Source organism: Colossoma macropomum, unplaced genomic scaffold, assembly GCF_904425465.1.
Source record: "Colossoma macropomum unplaced genomic scaffold, Colossoma_macropomum, whole genome shotgun sequence".
NCBI classification, from domain to species: Eukaryota; Metazoa; Chordata; class Actinopteri; order Characiformes; family Serrasalmidae; genus Colossoma; species Colossoma macropomum.
Genome location: NW_023494791.1, coordinates 13,857,642 through 13,877,932, shown reverse-complemented (window position 1 = coordinate 13,877,932; position 20,291 = coordinate 13,857,642). Strand labels below are relative to the sequence as shown.

At 40.6% G+C, this 20,291-nt stretch overlaps 1 protein-coding gene across 5 annotated transcripts; it reads left to right on the top strand.

The window, feature by feature from the left end:
- Positions 1 to 1,050: 1,050 nt before the first annotated feature.
- On the top strand, positions 1,051 to 19,564 carry ccar1 (cell division cycle and apoptosis regulator 1). 5 transcript variants are annotated; one of them, XM_036573998.1, is made up of 26 exons: positions 1,051 to 1,113; positions 2,167 to 2,322; positions 2,662 to 2,837; positions 3,227 to 3,346; positions 6,228 to 6,260; positions 6,746 to 6,942; positions 7,084 to 7,210; positions 7,309 to 7,422; positions 8,619 to 8,811; positions 8,921 to 9,062; positions 9,790 to 9,945; positions 10,060 to 10,285; positions 10,482 to 10,595; positions 11,234 to 11,400; positions 12,186 to 12,396; positions 13,529 to 13,612; positions 13,706 to 13,939; positions 14,100 to 14,291; positions 14,709 to 14,942; positions 15,325 to 15,460; positions 15,553 to 15,641; positions 15,742 to 15,888; positions 16,103 to 16,226; positions 17,673 to 17,858; positions 18,020 to 18,225; positions 18,324 to 19,564. In XM_036573998.1, the coding sequence occupies exons 2-26, from the start codon at positions 2,211 to 2,213 to the stop codon at positions 18,378 to 18,380; spliced, it is 3,777 nt and encodes a 1,258-aa protein (XP_036429891.1). In that variant the 5' UTR covers positions 1,051 to 1,113; positions 2,167 to 2,210; the 3' UTR covers positions 18,381 to 19,564. The 5 variants fall into 5 exon arrangements, with proteins under 5 accessions (XP_036429891.1, XP_036429893.1, XP_036429889.1 ...); XM_036574000.1 differs by having other exon boundaries at positions 1,081 to 1,177; positions 13,706 to 13,894; XM_036573996.1 differs by having other exon boundaries at positions 1,081 to 1,177.
- Positions 19,565 to 20,291: the final 727 nt, after the last annotated feature.

Below are 20,291 nucleotides of genomic sequence, written 5' to 3'. Positions count from 1 at the left end.
GGTAATCCATTGTCAGAATTGAAATAGCTGAGCGTAGTTATAGAGCGATAAACTGATTTACACAAAACTAATCAAAGAATGTCAGAAGTGTTCAGAAGTGGGAAGTAACTGGTTACATTCAGCTGAACTTTTGTAAAATTTTCATAGATTTGCATTTTCTTGAGCATATTCAAATACTGCCTTATTACCCCACTTATCTGACTGTTACCTCACTTCTCCCTTTCTTTGCCACTATACACCCTTTAATTGCTGCTGCACTCAGCACTATAATATAAGACACATACTTTGCACATTGTGAGGTTTACAGGTATGACTGTGTGTGTGTGTGTGTGTGTGTGTGTGTGTGTTTGTATCAGTGAGTGATGGTAGGAATACATGTTTTATTTTATTTTATTTTATTTTGTTTTATTTATTTACTACATGTAAATGTTTGTTTGATACTGTGCACTGTGAGCTCCTGTAACCAAAACCAAATTCCTTGTAGGTGTAAGCATACCTGGCCAGTAAGGCTTGATTCCGATTCTGATTCTACTTTTAGCTCTACTCAAGTATACATCCATAAGCAAAAGTTTAAACACCCCTTGTGTAACATATTGGAAATAAATAAATTATAAAATGTGCCATAACTCAACGTTTAAATTAAAAGGTGCATGTTTTTCTGTAGAGATGTGTTAACAGTCCTCTACAGTAATATATTTTTGTAAAAACAATACAATTTCTCAGTTTCAGCCTCTGAATTGTTGTCCTTGTACTATTTTCAATTATATGTATATATATGTGTGTTTAAATGATTTACACATCATTGCATTCTGTATTTATTTATATTTTGCACAGCATCCCAACTTTTTTGGAAACAGGTTTGTAATTGAGTATTGGTCTAGGATTGCTTTAGGTTACTCTACCACCTCTGAGTCCGAAAAATGTAATCATTTATCTTCAATCAGATTCAATCAAATCAGATCAGCTGTTTCACTCAAAGTAATATTACATAATCTGATCCTATATTCGTGCTGTGGGGGCCTGACGTCGTCTTACTCTAATACGCATGCGCGATCCGCTCTAACAGCGCTGTGTCTGTGTGTCCACCGGTCCACACGCAGGACGGAGGAGGGGGTAAGCTGATAACGCAGACGGTCTGCGCGCCGTCGAGGACACGTTTTTGTTATGTTTATAGCGTGTAGGTAGATATTGAATCGTGTTTTTTTGTTGTTGTTTTGTCCGACTGACCAACAGAGCGCTTACGCTAGCTATGTATGATAAACTGTGGGCCTTATTTACAGACGGTGGTTTAACAAAGTCGAGCGCGACGCCCTCACACACACCGAATTAACGTTAACGCTGCTCGGTTAGCCTAGCCTGCTGCAAGCTCTGCAGTTTGTGCTGACTTGTCCTTTTAACCACTGAGACTATTTTCCAATGTAAGTAGATAAATGCGTTGATTTGCCTTTGCTGTTTGCCGCTCGATGCATAAATCGAACCGCTGTTGTTTCTCTTCACTAAATCGTTGTTATGAGTTGTTAGACCTTTGAGGCGGCTGGTGTTGTTGATGTTGCTTGCTAGCCAGTGTGCGGCTTGTCAGTGTGTCTGAGCTACCTAATTTAGCTCGTGTTAGCTTAGCTCGCTTCAGGTCGGCTACATTTGCTGCTAAGAGGAGGATATAGCTAGTTAACAGCTGTATCCGTCGTTGTAACCTGGCGGTAATAGTACGTATGTGTAGCAGTCAGTTACGTTAGGTTTGTTCATGCGTTTTGGAGTCATCTTGGTCGTTATCCTTGCGTTTGTAACGAAGGAGGTTGAAAGACTGTGAATAGGTAGCTAGCTTTTACGAAGCTGAAGTCAGCTTCTTGTTCGAATTTTCATGTTCTACCTTAAATGGTGCAGCAGTTACAGTGTGGCGCCTGCACAATTTAAGGTGGAACGTGAAAATTCGAACTAGAAGCTGGCGAATAGGAAGCCGACTGCAGTCTCGTGCTAGCTGGTAGGTTGTTTACTAGCTAGCTGACCTAAGCTAGCTAGCTAGGTTAGCTAGGTAGGTTGCAATCTCCTGAAGCTGATAGGAGACACCGCAACGTTTCACTTATTTGGCTTCAGTTTTATTAAAGATAACACATGTGATCGACTGTAGTCATAAGTACTGATAAATAATAACAATGACCATACCAACAGGATCGTGTCTGCTGCTGGTCCATCAGAAGCCTAAGCCGGTCTCCATGGCCCAGTTCGGGGGCCAGAAGAACCCTCCGTGGGCGGCTCAGTTTGCCGCTACGGCGGTATCTCAACCCGGCCACTCAGGACAGTCCCTCGACTTGAACAGCTTACACTGTAAGTAATATCAGACATGACTTTTTGTAGACATTCTTATCTGCTCATAATTTTGGAGATATTCTTCTAGGCAGTAGTAAATTTCCCCCTTATAGTGCCCGCATACATCTAACAGGTAGAAACGGCTCTCTAACAGAGGAACTTATAAAGATGACTATTTATAATATTTTTTAAACGTCTGTTATCTTATTGTGAGGATTAACGGTTCAATATGTGTAACCAAAGGGCAACCAGTTTGTGCTGCTGTCTACTTTGGACTCTGTCAAAGTCTGCTTTGAACTGCCGAACTGTAGAAGTGGTCCTGCAGATTTGTATTATGGCCTGTTTGTTCTCTTGCAGCGTTAGGTGTTCAGCAGCCATCTCTCTTGGGTGCTTCCCCCTCCATGTACTCACAGCAGTCTGCTTTGGCTGCAGCGTCCCTCAACACACAGTCAGCTGCCAATTATCAGATTTCCCAACAGACTGCAGCCCTCCAACAGCAGGCTGCTGCAGCTGCTGCAGCTGCACTGCAACAGGTGAGCTCCTTTACCACACTCTACTGTATTTAGGCTTTTGACCAGGCTGGAAGTCTGCAGTGAAAGTATAATTACACTATTCATCTGCCACATTCCAATATTTTTTCTGAGTTTAGATGTGTGAGACCAGATGTAGCAGTACATCCTTGCTTGTTTTTATTTGACAAGCATCTACTCTGTCATAGATTTCAATGTTCACATGTTACAACACTAATAACCACTTCTAGATGTCTGCTCTTTGATATAATATGTACCATTTTGTGTAAAGGGTTCCTTCTGGTGGTCTGTATGTTGAGGTTGTAATGGAATTCCAGTCTCTGGCATAACTGTAAGTCTACTTTTCTGGTGCAGTGAATAATCTTGAGTCACTGGTATGTGTTTAATTTTAGTCTCAGATCAATTCAGCACTGCAGCAGTATCAGCAGCAACAGCAACAACAGCAGCAGCCACCTCAAGCTCCCCCGCCGCAGCCACCCCCTCAACAGACCCTCTACAATGTTCCTCATCAGGTATGCATGCTCACACATTGCCGTCTACTTTATTTTTATCTTAAGGATGTAGAAGTAGAACTTCAGATCACAATTCGATAGAAATTCTGTGTATAACCCATACTGTCCCAAGTGATCATGTGGATTTAAATGTACTTCCAAGAGTATTACTTTTGTCCTCTTGGGAATGTTAATGTCCTGTGTTACAGCTGTGATATGCACTGTTGAGTTAGATTATTGGTAGAGATCAGACAGTTGCAGGAACATTTGCTTTTAGTACTAATGGAATTACAGTCTCTCAGCAAAATGTTGCCTGGGAACAGGTCCAGCACAGAAGTGCTCTCATTGCTGCACTGTACATTTATCAGAGGATCTTGAGCATCTTTGTTTAGCCTAATTGCTGGGTACAGTTGACTGACTTCGTTATTTATTTCTGCTTTCTGGAAGTTGACTTGCACCGTTTACAAAAGGTACCATTTACGTTTGGCAATGCACAAAGTCTAACAAATATAAGGCTTCAGTGTCATTGTTTTGTCAGTTTGTGTGACTTGAGAAAACCGCCCTATTGGTTGGATTCTCTCCAAAACAATAAGCTTGTGTGACTGAAAATCAGTATATTACTATAGTAAATTTGTCAGAAGATATTTATTGGACATTTAGACATAATGTATTTTGACCCACCCTCAGCAAAAGTCTGTATCGCTGTTATACAGGGAGATTCACTCGAAAGAGGCCCTGAATATTCTGTTGTAACTCCCGTTAGGATGAAGCAGTCTGAACCAAAAAAATACGCTACATACCTTGACGTATGTGTAATCGATTGCATTACATGCAATGCTGGAAGTGATCTCCATTTTCTGCCAGACACATTAAGGGGTACGGTGGGTATGCACCCGGAAGTTGCGAATGTTATTGCAAATAGTTGTTTTGTTCAGATTGCTTCATCCTAGTGAGAGTTATTACACAATATTTGGGGCCTCTTTTGAGTGAATCTCCCTGTATTATTAGCATTATTAGCGTCCTCTTTGTTTTCAGTTTTCTTCACATTCTGTGTATGGGAATTATGGACAAAATTGGATTGACTTTGTCCAAAGTACTTTCCAAACACTACAAGTTGGAGTTTCTGATTTTAGGAGCAAGCTAAAGCATGCTTTGTGAACAGTACAAGTACAATAGTAATTTAGCTAAATATTTAAAAATGTGTAAATAACAAGTTGTTTAACAAAGACCAGCTGTCACTGAAGGGATCTAACCAGTCAGAATTTGGGATGGAGTCTAGTTGTTTAGATGTGTGTATAGACTTCAGCCCCATTGCTCTGAGCTGCCGTGGTGATGGCGAACACCATCAGGTCCTTGCCTTTTACTAGTTTGATGCTTGTGGATCACATTAAAAGGTTATTTAAAAGGAATATGTTACAGCTGTTGTCATGGTTAAAAAGTAGTATGTTTGCTTGTTATTGGACTTCTTATTCATTTGTTTTTCTTTCTTTTGTCTGTTCTGATAACTTCACCCCGTGGCCCAGAATGATAAGCGGTTTAGAAAATGTACACACATACTTAGCCATGTTCATCAGTACAGAGATGGCAGGGCCTCCCAATGGAGAATTTGTACAAGGTAGCAGTTTTTATGAGGGAAGTCACTATCAAATGTAAACAATCTCCCCTGCTTTTAGATAACCAGAGAGCCTAAATCTGTTGTCCAACCAGCCATACCAGCGATCTGTGCGATCTGAGATGCAAATCCTGCAATAAAGTGATCTTAACCACATCAGGGCATCACCACCTAAAAGCTTGATAATAAATGTATAGAGCAGTGGACTAGACTAGAGCAAGACCTTCAGATGTAGTGTCCATTTTTACTAATTTCTTCCTGCTCGCGCTATTCTGTTAAGTTCAGCGTGAGTGGCATAGCAGGGGAGTGCTGAGTGTTGGACATAGGGATGTCAATCAAGCATGCTCGTTAGAGTATTAGGCCACACCTAAACGGTTCTGAACAGTGAAAGTAATAAATGCTGAAGTGTATCATCATACAAACTTTTATTTTTTTTAATGTCTTACGCTATGATCCTTTGGAATTTGATTCCTCTCAGAGCTGTATGCTTTTAGTCAGGCCATAGAAAGTTGAGTAGCTGTTCATTGGGTTTACCAACTTAACCCCCACAAAAATACTTTAGTGGCAAAACTGTTTCACACTTGGACTTAAACAACAAGTACAACAGCCATTTTCTGTGACAGAAGGTTAGTGCATTTTTTTTTTTACGATAGCTGTGATCGCAGGATCTGTTAGCGTAATGGTTACATTGTCACAGGACCCTGTCTTTAAAGTAAACACAAGTTTCTGAATGATTAGTCTGTTTTAGAAACAGTACTCTCCAACTAGGACAGGTTATGTACACATTCTTTATTATGTATGTTATTATCTACATATTTTACCTCTTCAGATAGTTAGTGGCAAGTAGTCATGCTACTTGCAGAACTCGATTCTGTTGATTCCGGAGCCCTTTCTCACATCTGTATAAAGTTCCTGATGTGCGGAGTACACTTGTTGACAGCTTGTGCAGTAAGCATATTAAATGGTGCAGCCTGGAGCACAGCGAGTCTTGGCAAGTCTCCTTTGTGTTCTCCTCCCTCTCAACTAGTGAGCTGCAGCATCTGTTTTAGAATTCAGTGTTATTACATGTCACTTAAACGTCTCTGGAATATACTGCCGAAATTCAGATGAAATTGTGTCTGTTGTTTATTTATAGACTTTTAAAATCGCTATTGCTACCTTAGCAGTCAAAACATGATTAGGGGTTGTGTCAAATCGCTCTATCATCTGAGCTCCATTAGCCTCTTCTCTATTCTTCTTGCCCTCATTAATTTCTACTAATGACATTTTTCCTTTCTTTTATGTTGACAGCTCCCTCAACCACAGCCTGCCCTGCTTTCACAGGTAATTTTCATTGCTGTATGTGTTCAAACCAGTTTATTCACAGTTGATCATTTAACAGGCCTGGCTCTTTATGATCCTTCCATTTGTTGCTGTTAATCCATCAACCAAACCACTGAACAGTTGGTATACATTCACACACAACACAGCACGTTTCAAAACAACAAATTTCTTCAAGTGGTAACCATTGAATAATTGGTACAGTAACCAATTATATTTTAAAAGCCCTTTTTTTGTAATTGTCATGTTTTCCCAGTATTGGCTTTGGCCTAATGATATACATTTTTGTAATGAGTTATGAGAAAACACAAGGAAAAAAGAAATTACTACTGTAAAATAGAAAATGTGATTTTCACACATATCGTACTAGTAATAATAAAAATAAAATAAACAGTGCAAAACTTACATACATGTATACATACATGCTGTTCTGCTTGTATCTGTATGGGTTTCTGTTTTGTAACATAAGTGTCACTTGTGTTTCCTAGCCCCCTGTTGCTTTGCCTACTAGTCTGAGTTTGTCGAACCCGCAACAAACAGCTCAGATCACGGTCTCCTACCCAACCCCCCGCTCCAGCCACCAGCAGCAGACCCAACCCCAGAAACAACGTGTCTTTACTGGGGTCGTCAACAAGCTACATGACACATTTGGTTTCGTGGATGAAGATGTTTTCTTCCAGCTTAGGTGAGAGCTGACAGTACAACTGGGGATTTTCAGATGGTTCTGATTTTTTTTTTTCCCACTGAATAAATGGTGGTTAGTAACACTCAGGATATTTATTTTATGGTTATTTAGTCATGTAATTGTTTTTTGTTGTGTCTCTAGTGCGGTAAAGGGAAAAACGCCACAAGTTGGTGACCGTGTTCTTGTAGAGGCCGTCTATAATCCCAACATGCCGTTCAAGTGGAACGCCCAGCGCATTCAGACTTTACCTCAGTTGCCCAACCAGACGGTGAGAAAACCTAATTTGCTAAGCTGTTTCTCCTCTTTTGCTTCCAAAAGCGTGCCATTGCACTGCCATTGATTATTTTGTTCTCAATCTCTATGTAGCACCAGCCGCCCCAGCCCTTACCTCAGGTTTCCCCACAGTTGTCCAGCTTTTACTCTGACGCAGGAGTGCAGCGCTACTCTGACATACACTCTGCGGTGGACTCAAGACCAAATGTAACCCTCTTTCCTTTCTGTTCGTTTTTTTTCATGCCCTCCATTCTCTCACTGCACAAACAGGTGTTAGTCACAGTTCCTCGATTCCTTTCTTTCTGCCCAAGATGAGTTGCTGCTACAATATTACTACTTTCTCTCTGTCTTACAGCTCTAAACTTGTGTGTTTGATGAAGGTTCTGATAAATTGTATTTTCTCACAGCTCATAGTCTCTTTGGCTAATCAGTGTTTGTCTGTGAAATTAAATCTTGGGAGGATTTTTTTTATTTTTTTGGTCTCTTCTCCCCACAAGCATTGAGTGGCTTTTCAGATTTGCCTTATAATGTTAGCATGTTAATGTGATGGAGCAAGAGCATGATGAAACAAACAGAGACTTGCTGTGGTCTGTTTTGTTTTGTATAACTAACTAATACTGAAAGTCTTGTTGTACTTCTGGATTTTAAGCTCTAGTAGTGGATGGCCTCAGCACTTCATAATTGTTTTAGGAAAGGTCTTGATAATTAGCTGGTTATTTGAATTGGATGTGTTTAAACAAGGAACACAGTAAACTGTGCTGCAGTGTTGCTGCCCTCCAGGACTAGAGATTAAGGACCATGTTCTGTTCTAGTCTATACAGGAAAATTAATTTAGACGTCTTTGCTAGGTCGGTGTACATATAAAGGAGAGAGCAAGAATCTTTTGAAACAGCAAGAATGCGCAATGAAAATGTGCATTAATTTCCCTGACCAGCTGTACATTCTTTTTCTTTTTTTTTCTTTTTTTTTTCTCTTTTTTTTTTTAAACAGTCTTGGATTTCTGTCTTTCAACAGGGTCCAAAAGTGCTAACATTTGGTGCTATAATTGATCTTCTTTCTGGCTCTTTCCTATTTAGCTATTTTTTTTTTCTTTTCATGGGGTTTGTTGCGCCTTAACACACTGGGCTTCTTTTCCCTTCAGAGTGGGTCACACCTTTCAGAACAGGTCACTTGTACTGGAAGTGAACTATTAACACTTGTTTTTCCATACACCTTTTTTGCACACTACAGTTTCAGTAACATATATAAATATATGTATAAAATACGCACAAATTTGTTGTACTTCACAAGCATACATGGCCAGCACCTCTGCATTTGGCCTAGTCTCAGATTAGTTGACATAGTCCTCTGCTGGTGAGTGAGTTCATTCTGACCCATGTCTGGTCTGTTTCTGACTGTTTCAGAGCCAGCCTCCTGGCCCCAACATGATCAAGCCAGGTCCCTCCATGCTTCAGTCTCTACCTCCACCAACTACCTTCAGCGTGCCGACCCAGGGTCCCCCTCCCTCCCTGCTTCAGGCCCAGCTTTCTGCAGCCTCTCTAGCCCCGCTCCTACAGAATCCCCCTCAGCCTCTCCTGCCTCAGCCACCCCCTAAAGGTACAGCAGTTTAACCAAGCTCCTGAAGAGCATGTAGAATTCTGTGGTGCTGAATTTGGGCAACATTGTTAGGGGAAATGCTATATCTTTTTTTCTGTCTTTTGTGTAGATTCTGTATTTTCAGGGGGGTTGCTGCAGCCTCCAGTGCGGATGATGCCCCAGCCACAGCCTGTGAGACGTATGGATCCCTCTCCTCGCTTTCCGAGCCGCAGCGACAGACCAGAGCTCATTCTGAGAAAGGATGACCGTAGGTGAGTAGCACTTCAATACAGTTGTTTTCCCCCTATATCTATTTTTCTCCTTCTCTGTTAAGACTTACCTGGTGGTTACTCTGTTGCACTAAAATGATAATTATAGACAGTAGCAGTCATTACTGTCATAATTATCACTGGCTGTTTCTTATAAACACAAAATAGGAACATAAGTATTATAATTGTATGTTGTTGAATAACACCGATTGAGGATTATTAATTTGAAGTTTGTGATGAACGCATAGCCTGTTGACTTACATAATAGTGCAATAGCAACTAAAGAGTTGTTTCTCATTTTAAATGTGTTAAAAACAGGCAAGCCTACTGATGTTTTGTTAATGTGCTTAATTAGCTTTCTCTCACTATTAATAGTGGTCTGACATCTCCCTTACTTTAGGCTTTGCACTATTGTAGGACCACTGCAAGTCAGTATCTGTGTTAACATGCTTGGAGGAGAGCACTATTTGCACAGTTTTGAATTTGATGAGGCAGCCTTGATTAGCTGGCATTACAGGGAGAAACAAAGCTAACCTACCCATCAGTTGGTGGCTCCAGATGACGTACTTGTAAAGCTTTCTAAATTGAGCCTCCTAGCTGCCCCAATGATTTGCCCTAACTTGTTTCATAAGTTTCATATCTAATTTTTAAACCAGTTTTGTCTCAGGACCACAGAAATCATAAAAAGGATTGCTGACCTTAACAAAAATGCTTTATGATTTTCCTGCAGTCGGGAGAGAGATAGAGAGCGGAGACGATCAAGGGAGCGTTCTCCAACACGCAAGCGTTCGAGAGAACGCTCTCCTCGAAGGGATCGCTCTCCAAGGCGCCCACGCAGAGTTGTACCACGATATACTGTGCAATTCTCAAAGTTCTCGCTTGATGCGTAAGTTGAGTGTGTGAACTATTACAGTTTATTTGAAATTAAAACGTGACTTTCTTATTAACACTGCCTGTGACATCTGCAAATCCTGTGTGTGCGCGTGTGCATACTGTACAGCTACAACTGTGACATGATGGAGCTTCGGCGGAGGTATCAGAGCCTCTACATCCCAAGTGACTTCTTTGATGCTGTTTTCACCTGGGTGGATGCTTTCCCCTTATCCCGACCCTTTACATTTGGAAACTACTGCAACTTCCACATCATGCATAAAGAGGTGGACTCTTTGGTGAAGAACACAGCTGTATTGGACCCTCCTGATGCCAATCACACCTACAGTGCTAAGGTGTGAGGACACATTCAGCTGTACTTTTATCTTTGACACAAGCTGTTGGATTGTATGTGCACTGAATTTTTGTGTAGTGTTTGTCATTATGATGTTTTTTAAGAGGCAGGAGTCCTATTTTTGGCTTTCTCATTCTACATTTGCTTTTGTTTGCTTGTGTGTGCATACTAGACAAACATATCTGTTTGTGGTGTAGGTGATGCTGCTTGCCACGCCCAGTTTGGATGAATTGTATCATAAGTCTTGTGCCCTGGCTGAGGACCCACAGGAGCTACGGGACTCTTTTCAACACCCGGCCCGCCTCATTAAGGTACAACCAAACTATACTCTTTTCAGCTATGCATCTGCTTCACTAACCATTGCCAGCTTACTGGGGCAATTAACTTTTGTTTTCTGTGGTTTGGTGTTTCATATGTTAATCAACATAATCTACTAATCATGGTCAGGTGTGCTTTCACAAGTCTGCAGTATGTTGCAGGACTCTGACAACAGTCTGAGCAGCAGTTAATGTTTTACTCCATTATTAAGGCTAGCCAACTTATATAATTTTTTACCTAGACTACTAAAGTGCTGATTTTAAGAGTCAGAATAAGCTTTTCTTTTGACCACAGATATAGCTGAAAGTTATTTGTCCACTCTGTTTCTCATATAATTCTGGGTTAATTTGTGTTCATGCTTTTGGTGGGAGATGACTGTGATGTCTGTCCTATTCCATTGCTGAACGCTTAGCTGTGTGGAATAAGCTCTTCTGATGTTGACTCTCCCCATGCCAAACATTCAGAGCATTTTTCCATCACATGCTTTCTGCACTTGTCAGCATTGCTTCACTTAGAGCACTCTGCTCTTGCTTCATTAAGTTGCATTTATTTCATTCCCTAATACCTTTTTAGCCACTAGATTCATATAGTGTGTGACCTTTTGTGTTTTTGTGAACTCCTCTGTTCTCAGTTTCTGGTTGGCATGAGAGGCAAAGATGAGGCCATGGCCATTGGTGGCCACTGGTCTCCCTCCCTGGACGGAGCTGACCCAGAGAACGATGCCTCAGTCCTTATAAAGACAGCAATACGTTGTTGTAAGGCTCTGACAGGCATTGATCTGAGTTTATGTACCCAGTGGTAAGTACAGCTCTGTTCTAGCACTGTTTTGATGTATCCTCTCTTTCCGTGTGCGTATTTATCACTAGGCCTGAGCAATACTAAAAAGCCTAAAAAAACGTCCAACAGTCTGTGACCCACTGCATGGATTTGACAAAAGCTCTGTCTCCTGACATGTCGGAGGCTTTGTTTTTTTTATTTATTTATTTTTTAATTTTTGGTTTCATTTAACCGTAAACCTGTAATTTTATGTATTTCTTTGCTCTTATCTTTTATTTTGCAATGTCCTTTTTGCTAATGTGTGTAGCAGTCCTGCCTCTTTATCTGTGTGGTGAATGCATTTATTCTGTCGCTCAAAAAGCAGAGCCGGAGGAGGAGTCGCCACCATTACTTTCTGTTTTATATGACCTTTGACCTGTGTTAAATATCTTACATATTTAACTTGCTTTCACCATGTCTTTGAATCTGTCTTTCTCACACCATTGGGGTATGTACGCTATCCTACACAAGCACCCAGTTCAGACTCACAAATGCTAGGGAGAGGGGCCTGGCAGGTGGAAAGGGGGGAGAAATGTCCGGATTGTCGTTGTTTTTGTTTACTTTGTCTGTCAGTTTCCCCAACACGTGGCTGCCGTTCATCGTGAGAACCTACTGTGGAGATCTGCAGACTGTATTTTCATTATGTCTTATTCTGGGGTCAACTTACCACAAAGGGGAGGTAGGGGGATTGGAGTGTATTGGGGGTTAGGCCTTGTGTGATGTCTGACAGAATGTTTCTTTCCAATGCACTTCTTCCTTTGCGACAGGTATCGTTTTGCAGAGATTCGCTATCATCGCCCTGAGGAGACTCACAAAGGGCGCACAGTTCCCGCTCATGTGGAGACAGTGGTTTTATTTCTCCCGGATGTTTGGCATTGTCTTCCTACCCGCTCAGAGTGGGAAGGCCTGTCCCGCGGACTCAAGGAGCAGCTGGCAGAGAAACTCTTGGCTGAACGGAAGGAGGCTGATGGAGAACAGGCACTGAACGCTAATCCTTCTCTTCTCATTTCCGCTTCTCACAGGCACAGGAATAGACAGACAAAACACTCAAAAAAACACACAAAAACAAAAGTATCACAGGCATCATACAAAAACCCCTTTTTATTGTCCCTGTGTGTTGTCCCTTTTCCTCAACCCCATCCCCTCCTGCTTCCTCTACCTGCTCTCCCAGCACCGCCCTCGCCCCTCCACCCCACCCAGCCTGCAGACACACACAGCGGAACAGATTAGCCCATACTTTAATGACACTGCTTCAACTGGTAAAACAGCTTCCAGCTCTGCTTATGAAAAGTAATCGCCAAATCTGATGAGGGAATTCATCATTCTCTTTTATGTACAGTAGTGTAGAAAATTTTGCTCAAAGAGCAAAGTGACATACTTCAATTTCCACAATTTCCGTGTGGGATGTGTACGAGGTTGAGTTTAATTGAGATTTTGGAGGCACATGCTGGAATCTGGAGAGCCAGTTGGGATAAAATGTGTGTTTTTAGAATGTTTTCTTTTATGATTAATTTTACATTTTAATTCAATATCTGCTGAACTCCAAAAAAACTCCTTAAGTTCTGTCTCTTGTCTGTCCCTTTATTGATTTTTACACTATTCTCGGATTGGACTGTACCTAGACTTTGTGGACTTGGTTTTTCCAGGGAGTTTGGTTGATCCCAGGTCTTCTATGACTAGATGTTGAAAAGGAGGGAAAAGGAGTAAAGTCAATTTGCAAATGTAGTTTTAGGGAACCCGTACACACATTGAGTTTGGAGACCATCTTTGAGTGCATCTCTCACATTTTACATTTCTTGGACCCACTGTCATTGATTACCTTTTTGTATTCCACAGAACTGGCATTGATTGGCTGATGGGTGGGGTTTGGATCTGTTGTAAAAGCTAGAGAGCTTCCATGTATCCTAGAAGTGGACTTTTTGTTTTGTTTTATTTTTATTTATTTTATTTTTACCCAATCGAGACCTCAGTTGGAGGAGACAATGAGAGACAGTTGTGACCTTGCTTCTTGCACGGATCAACTTTTGTTTCAGAAGCTCAGACAGCATAGAGGAGTTGCTATTTAACATTTTGTTGTCTCTCTCTTTTCTCCTCTCTGACCGGATGGTAGGAAGAAGAGGAGAAAGATGATGACGATTCAAAAGAGGTTACTACACCCACACACTGGTCTAAGCTTGATCCGAAGTCTATGAAAGTAGGTTGCCTCCATTTAACAGGTTGAGTATCCGAGTTTGCCTCTGTTTTCTTCTGAGGAGTCTCTTCAGCTGCTTGTGTGTTCTGTGTTTAGGTCAATGACCTGCGCAAAGAGCTGGAGAGTCGATCTCTAAGCTCTAAAGGGCTGAAGTCTCAGCTGATAGCTCGGCTCACTAAGCAGCTCAAGGTGGAGGAGCAGGTGGAGGAATCCAAAGAACCAGAGAAGACTGAGTCTGTTGGTGTAGAGGAGGAGGAGCCTTGTAGAGCAGAGGAAGACCGGGAGGTGAGAGAAGAGACAAGCTGTGAGAATAACTACATGACCAGAAAGGTGCCCACTTGAACTTCAAAAGTAATGTTTTATGCATGAATAGACTGTAGGAGGACTCAATATGTGGGCATTGTTTGAAAGGCCAAAGTGTTGTTTTAAAGGGGGTTCACTCTTTAGTGTTAATTTGTAATGTCAGTCTGATTACATCTCTTCTCCTCAGGAAGAGGAGCGTAAGCGGCAAGAAGAACTGGAGCGGCAACGTAGGGAGAGGCGCTATGTCCTCCCTGATGAGCCCACTATTATTGTCCACCCGAACTGGGCAGCAAAAAATGGCAAGTTTGACTGCAGCATCATGTCTCTCAGTGTGCTGTTGGACTACAGGCTGGAGGACAATAAGGAACATTCCTTTGAGGTTAGGAATACTAATCCATTTTTAAATGGCTTCATTAGAGCTCATCACATTGTAAATGCTTTTGGTCCCCGTTTTCACACCGGTCATTTACCTGAGCCCAGCTGTCAGCTCCTGGGATGCTAATATAAATCATTTAATTGGAGTACTTTCTTCAGATTAAGTTTAAATTATGCTTTCTCATGAAACAAAAATGCCTTTATTTAATAATATTTAATCATGACTGTTAGCTTTCAGTGAAATTTAAAGTGTGAATATTTTGCCTAAACTCACTAAAAGAGAGCTGGTGGTATAGGGTTCTTTTCCTGGGTTGTACGCAAAGGGAAGTTTAGGAACCAGTCGCAAAGTTGGTTTCTTCTTCTGCTCAAAAGCGTTTCTTTGAATTTTTATTTATTTATTTGTTTTTTTATTCTTGTTAAGGTCTCATTGTTTGCTGAACTTTTCAACGAGATGCTTCAACGAGACTTTGGCTACAGGATATACAAAGCTCTTGCTGCTCTTCCAAGTAAGGATGAGCGAAAAGAAAAGAAAGAGAAGGCAAAAAAAGAGGCAGAGAGAAAAGAGTTAGAAAGAAGGGATGCAAAGAAGGACAAAGAGGAGGACAGTGGTGAGCCTTCCACAAAGAGACAGAGGGAGGATGAGGAGAAGAGGAGGGTGAGTGGATTATGCATTAATCATCTTATTAATGAATTATTTAATCATTTTTATTTATAGAGGCTTTTGTTTGTTCTTCCATGTGGTTTGTTGTCTATTTCAATATATGCCACGATGAACTATCCTTGAATGATTTTAGAACAGATACCACTAACTCTTTTTAGGGAGAACCACTGTGCTGCCAAGTTTAGTTCCATTCCTAGTGTAACGCAGCTGATTAAAGTTCAGGTTCTTCAACTGCATCTGAATACCAGAAAAAGTTGTGTCTGACGTAAACACCACATTGTGTTATTCTCCAGTAGAGAATACATTGAGAGGAGAGACATGAGACTTGACGCCTATCCGGAAACAAAATGTAAATGGCCTTGTATTTGTGTAACAGGATGATGACAAAGAGAGGGTTCTAAAGAAAGAAGAGTCCAAAGATGAAGACGATAATGAAGATGAAAGCAGCAATAACAACGCTGACGAGTATGATCCGATGGAGGCTGAGGATGCAGACGACTATGACGATGATGGTACAGTTCAAACCCTGTTTTACAGAAGAAAAACCTCAGAGGCTCATGCTTAACTTTTCTTGACTGCTAAACATTTTTGTTCTAATTTTCAGATAAAGATGATGAAGACTCCAACGGTAGGGACAGAAGGGATGACCGCAGAGATGACAGAAAATCAAAAGACAGAGCCTCTAAAGATAAAGTGAGTTACGTATGGTTCACCAAGTACTTTGCAAACTGCACTTTCACCCCAGTCAGTGTGATTAAAAGGTGGTCTTTGTTGACACTTTGTATGTCTGTAGGATGAAAAAAAGAAGCAGATGTTGACATTTGATAAAGATCTGCTGATGGCTTTTGTGTACTTCGATCAAAGTCACTGTGGCTACCTACTAGAGAAGGACCTGGAGGAGATTATGTATACACTGGGCCTGCATCTCTCCAGAGCTCAGGTACTGTTGCTTTACAAGCTCCTTATTGTCAAACTAGAGCACATTTCGTGCTCTTTTTTGTATACTTTTGCTTAGATCACTTAATCTTTTGAAGGCTGCCTGAATAGCTGATTAACAATGCCATGATTTCCTTATTTTATAGCTGTTTGTAAGGAAAATATGTAGGCTGTGTAATATCAGAGCTAGTGCTGATAGAGTGAAATTTATTTTGCAGGTGAAAAAATTGTTGAATAAGCCAGTGGTGAGAGAGTCCTGCTACTACCGTAAACTAACAGATAGACCCAAAGATGAGCCCAGCCCAGTAGGGACTCCTGATTCTCAAATAGAAAACCTCTTGGGTAAGTAGAAATACCAAGCTACTGCAACTTTAAACCTCAGTCTGTTTCATGAATGAGGAGTTATGGCTTAGCCTGCTAACTTTAAACTTAGGCTTTGTTCACAGCAGGTAAAAGCGGCCCAATGACTTTAGTCATAATTTCGTGCTGCTGAGACCTCAAACATTTGGGCTGGTGTTTCTGTACAAACAGAACTGGAAGACACTTATCCAAACCACGCCACATTTGAAGAGATTTCTAAAGAAATGAATGCAAAGTTTAAAGAACCCAAGGACACAAACCAAATAAGTGGCCGTGGCTGAATAACGTGCCCTTTTTACAGCGAGTTAGAACACGTTCTGGGTGAAAAGCCCAACTGTCAGCTCCTGTGATGTTGGCGAAGATGAAGTTTAGGAGCGTGATCTGTTCAGACTAAAGTCGCACATAGGGGTGAACAGCCAAACAAAAAATTGCATTTGATGATAAAATCAGATTTGGGCCACTCTTTTCTGCTCTGTGAACGTAGCCTTAGTTAAGCTTAGCCCTGGGTTTTCCGTCTCATGACAGTTTTTGGCTACATTGCCATGGCAACTTACACTGCATGCGTAACCTGCTCCAGGGCAGGTTAAGATCAGAATTACGGATCATTAACAGTTCTTGAACCGACCAAATTAGATCCTTTTCAGTTTTTTTTTGAGAATTGCTACAAATCAACAGCTATTAATTTGTAGTACACATAAAATCAAGACACTGAAAGAAGAATGGCACAGCGAGCTCTTGGATACCCATTTGTAGTGAACTGCCAATGGCATTAAAATGGCAAAGGAACAAGACGTCATACTACATAAATACAAAGATTGTATCGTAAGGAATCTTATATCGTAACGAGAACATCTGGGCACAGTTAAGAAATTGTTACAAAATGTTGATCATGTTTATTATGGTGAAAACAAATTGAGTCTGAAACTGTAATTTTTAAACCAGTCCAACACCTCATGAAGGTGTAGCTCAGGGTAGGGTGCACTTACCAGCATTATCAAATGAACAACAAGCCTATTAGTCCATGTATGTAACACAAGTTAGCACCTCTGAAAAGTTCCTTTAGAAAAACTCCACTTAAGCATGTATATGTGGGCCGCTTGTGCGGTGAACCCATCACAAAATAAACATTTCCTCTTGCAAACTGTTCTGTTAGCTAAAGATAGCGATTCATTAGCCAGATCCAGCACCAAACGTTTTAACTGGTTGTCTTCAGACGTGTGTTCTTGTAAAGAGATCATGTCTGGGCCAGGGACACTAAGTTTTGTGAAGCTGAAATTTAGTCAAGAACCTCACTCAATTGAATGTGAGACAGGCCCAGGTCATCTGGTAAGATAATAAGCATGTGACTAATTAAGCACAAATAATTCAACATTTTCTGTCAGCACATTGCTGTGAATTAATATAGTATATTACCTGTGTGCTCCACAGGTAACCGTCCTCTGCTGCCCAGCCAGAAGACAAAGCGAGAGGCAGAGGACCACACGGAGTCTGGCAGTCTTATTGTCTATAACGGCGCTATGGTGGACGTGGGCAGCATGCTACAGAAGCTGGAGAAGAGTGAGAAAGCCAGAGAGGAGATTGAACAGAAACTTATGCAGCAGGACACTAAAATGGGTAACACAGTCTGTGTAATGTACTCCTTATTTTGGCTGATTTTTACATAGAAGTTTCTTGCTTATAAACTGTTGCTATCCCTGTGTTGTTGCTCTGTCACACTTACAAATGCTTTGATATATTTGTTTGTTGATCATGTACAACGGTTATTTGGCTTCCAGATGAAGATGCTAAGAATATGTCTGAGCTGGAGTCAGCCAACCGCAATCTGATGAGGGAGCTGGAGCAGGTGAAAGCCAGTCTGAGGGAGACGGAGAAGAATCTCAGAGCCTCTGAGCAGCAGAAGAGCAGCTATCAACAGCAGCTGCACAGCACACTGTCAAGCCTCCGCACAGTCATGAAGGAACTACAGTGTGTCTTACCTAATGTAGGTACAATCTGTCAGTTTTTATATATTAAGCTAGCTTCTTAAACATTTAAGATTCTTCTTAACATGAATATTGTGTCTTTATCTGTTTGACACAGGCTGATCATTCTGAAGACAGTGAGCAGAAAACTCAAACTAACGGCTCAGATGACTGAACTGCCTTTTGCATCTGTTTGTCACTTGTCATTCTCTTGAGATCTGTAAATAGGCACTAAATCCATTTAATTTGAAGCTAATTTTTGATAAATATTTCCTTTTTTCATTTTGTTGTTGCCATGTACAGAATTTTAAGGACAGAGGAGAACACTGTAACTTAAATTTTCCTCCTCATAATTCTTTGACCTAAAAAAAAAGTAATTTGACAAGCTACTTCCTACATAGTTAAATTATCATTACAAATAAATAAAAAGCTTATCAAATTCATGTGTGATATTTAAGTCTTGTTTTAAAAATGTCATTGATTTAAAAAAAACTTCTAGAGAAACCTTTTCTTCCCAGTTGCCAGTAATTTTAATTTTGTTTATTTTTGTGGTGGCCATCTTTTTCTGTCAATTTACAGCATCATCTGTGCTAGTATGTGTGAGTGAGTTTTTTTCAATTTAATTAGCAATAATGATGTTATTTATGTGTAAAAAGTGAATAGAGCTGAAAAGTTTTTTTCACATCAGGACCTGGGTAGAGCTGCATAATGAATGCAGAGCCAGGCTCAGGGTGAATATTTTTTGTTATACTGACATAACAGATCAATAGTTGCATTCTTTGTTTACTATCTATCAACATTTTGCTAACTTGCTGCTATCCTGTTTCTTGATATGCATCTAAACTAATGCACGCATATTTGCTTAATCCTAACTATTGAGTTTGTGAATTTGTGTAATCCTTTGAGAGTGGCATTGTGTGAATGAAGCCGTTCTTTTTGTCTCTTCAAAGGGACATTGATGCACAAAAGCTCAGCTGTTGTTTTAAAAGAGTGGTTATCATAATTGATTGAGTCTGGTGTTGTACACTGCAGAGGAATCCAAACAACTTGGCTGAGTAGTTCCAGAATAGTATTTCACAAGAATGTGTTGTCCTGGAATTGAAGCAGTTTATTTTGTTTTTTTTCCTCCCACTAATCCGTTTTGTTTTTTGTTTTCTTTGTTTTCTTTGTTTTTTGGAGGGGGGGGCCAGTCATCATAAATTGAGGCTGGCTACACTGAGTTGTGGATGTTGAATGGAAAAGAGCCAAACTTAGTAACAATGAGCCCAAAGCAACCAAGTGCATATTATTTTTCTATTCCAAATGTACTATTATGGTTGTCCTGTGTAAAAAATAAAAGTGGTTCATTTTAACATTTCATTTTTTTTTCTCTTTCTGGTCCTTTTTGGTGTAGGTCAAGGGACTGTGATTTTAATGAATCTGCAAAACAAACTGGGCCTGTCCTCTAGATGGCAGTGGTGGTCTGATTTAGAAGTGCTGTGTTTTTTAGAGGTAGAGTAGCAACAAAAGCTAGTTTCACTTTACTCTTGTAGTTTGTTGTGGCTTATTGTAAATGTGGTTGATGGGAGTTATTGCTCAAACGAATACAAATCAATCATTTTTGGGATGTCAAAATTTCACAAACAACTTTTCCTCATCCTCAGCTTGGCCACATGCATAGGCCGAGTAAATTCAGTACTCAGCCATGAAGGTTATTCAGAAACATGGGTTCCATTTTAATTCTTCATTTCAGACCTGAGCACTTTATTGTTCTTAAATAAGGATTATGTATAGTTATTCATGAGCCTTTTGTTAACTGCACTTCCCCTGCCTGGGCTTGCAGTGGATATCAAATGGAGGAAGCTGTTCTGGATGTGATGGCCTACTTGGGCTACATTCCATGGCAGACTACAGCTAACAAAGCAGAATTTAGCAACATTTTTGTTACTTCAAGTAAATGTAGTGACAAACATTTTTCCTTTTCTGTTCCAGAAATGGTCATTTCCTTTCACACATTGATGACTCTACACTTGTCAAGGCTTTGTGTCTGTTTTCCTGCAGTGAACAGGAAGAATGTAATGTCCATGTCCTGTCTAGTCCAGGTGAC

Bases quoted from the DNA above. Each gene is read 5' to 3' on its own strand.
- ccar1 (XM_036573998.1), top strand. From the start codon at position 2,211: ATGGCCCAGTTCGGGGGCCAGAAGAACCCTCCGTGGGCGGCTCAGTTT. The intron at 12,397-13,528 runs GCACTGAACGCT...ACCGGATGGTAG, and splicing joins AGGAGGCTGATGGAGAACAG to GAAGAAGAGGAGAAAGATGA. The intron at 13,613-13,705 runs GTAGGTTGCCTC...TTCTGTGTTTAG, and splicing joins TTGATCCGAAGTCTATGAAA to GTCAATGACCTGCGCAAAGA.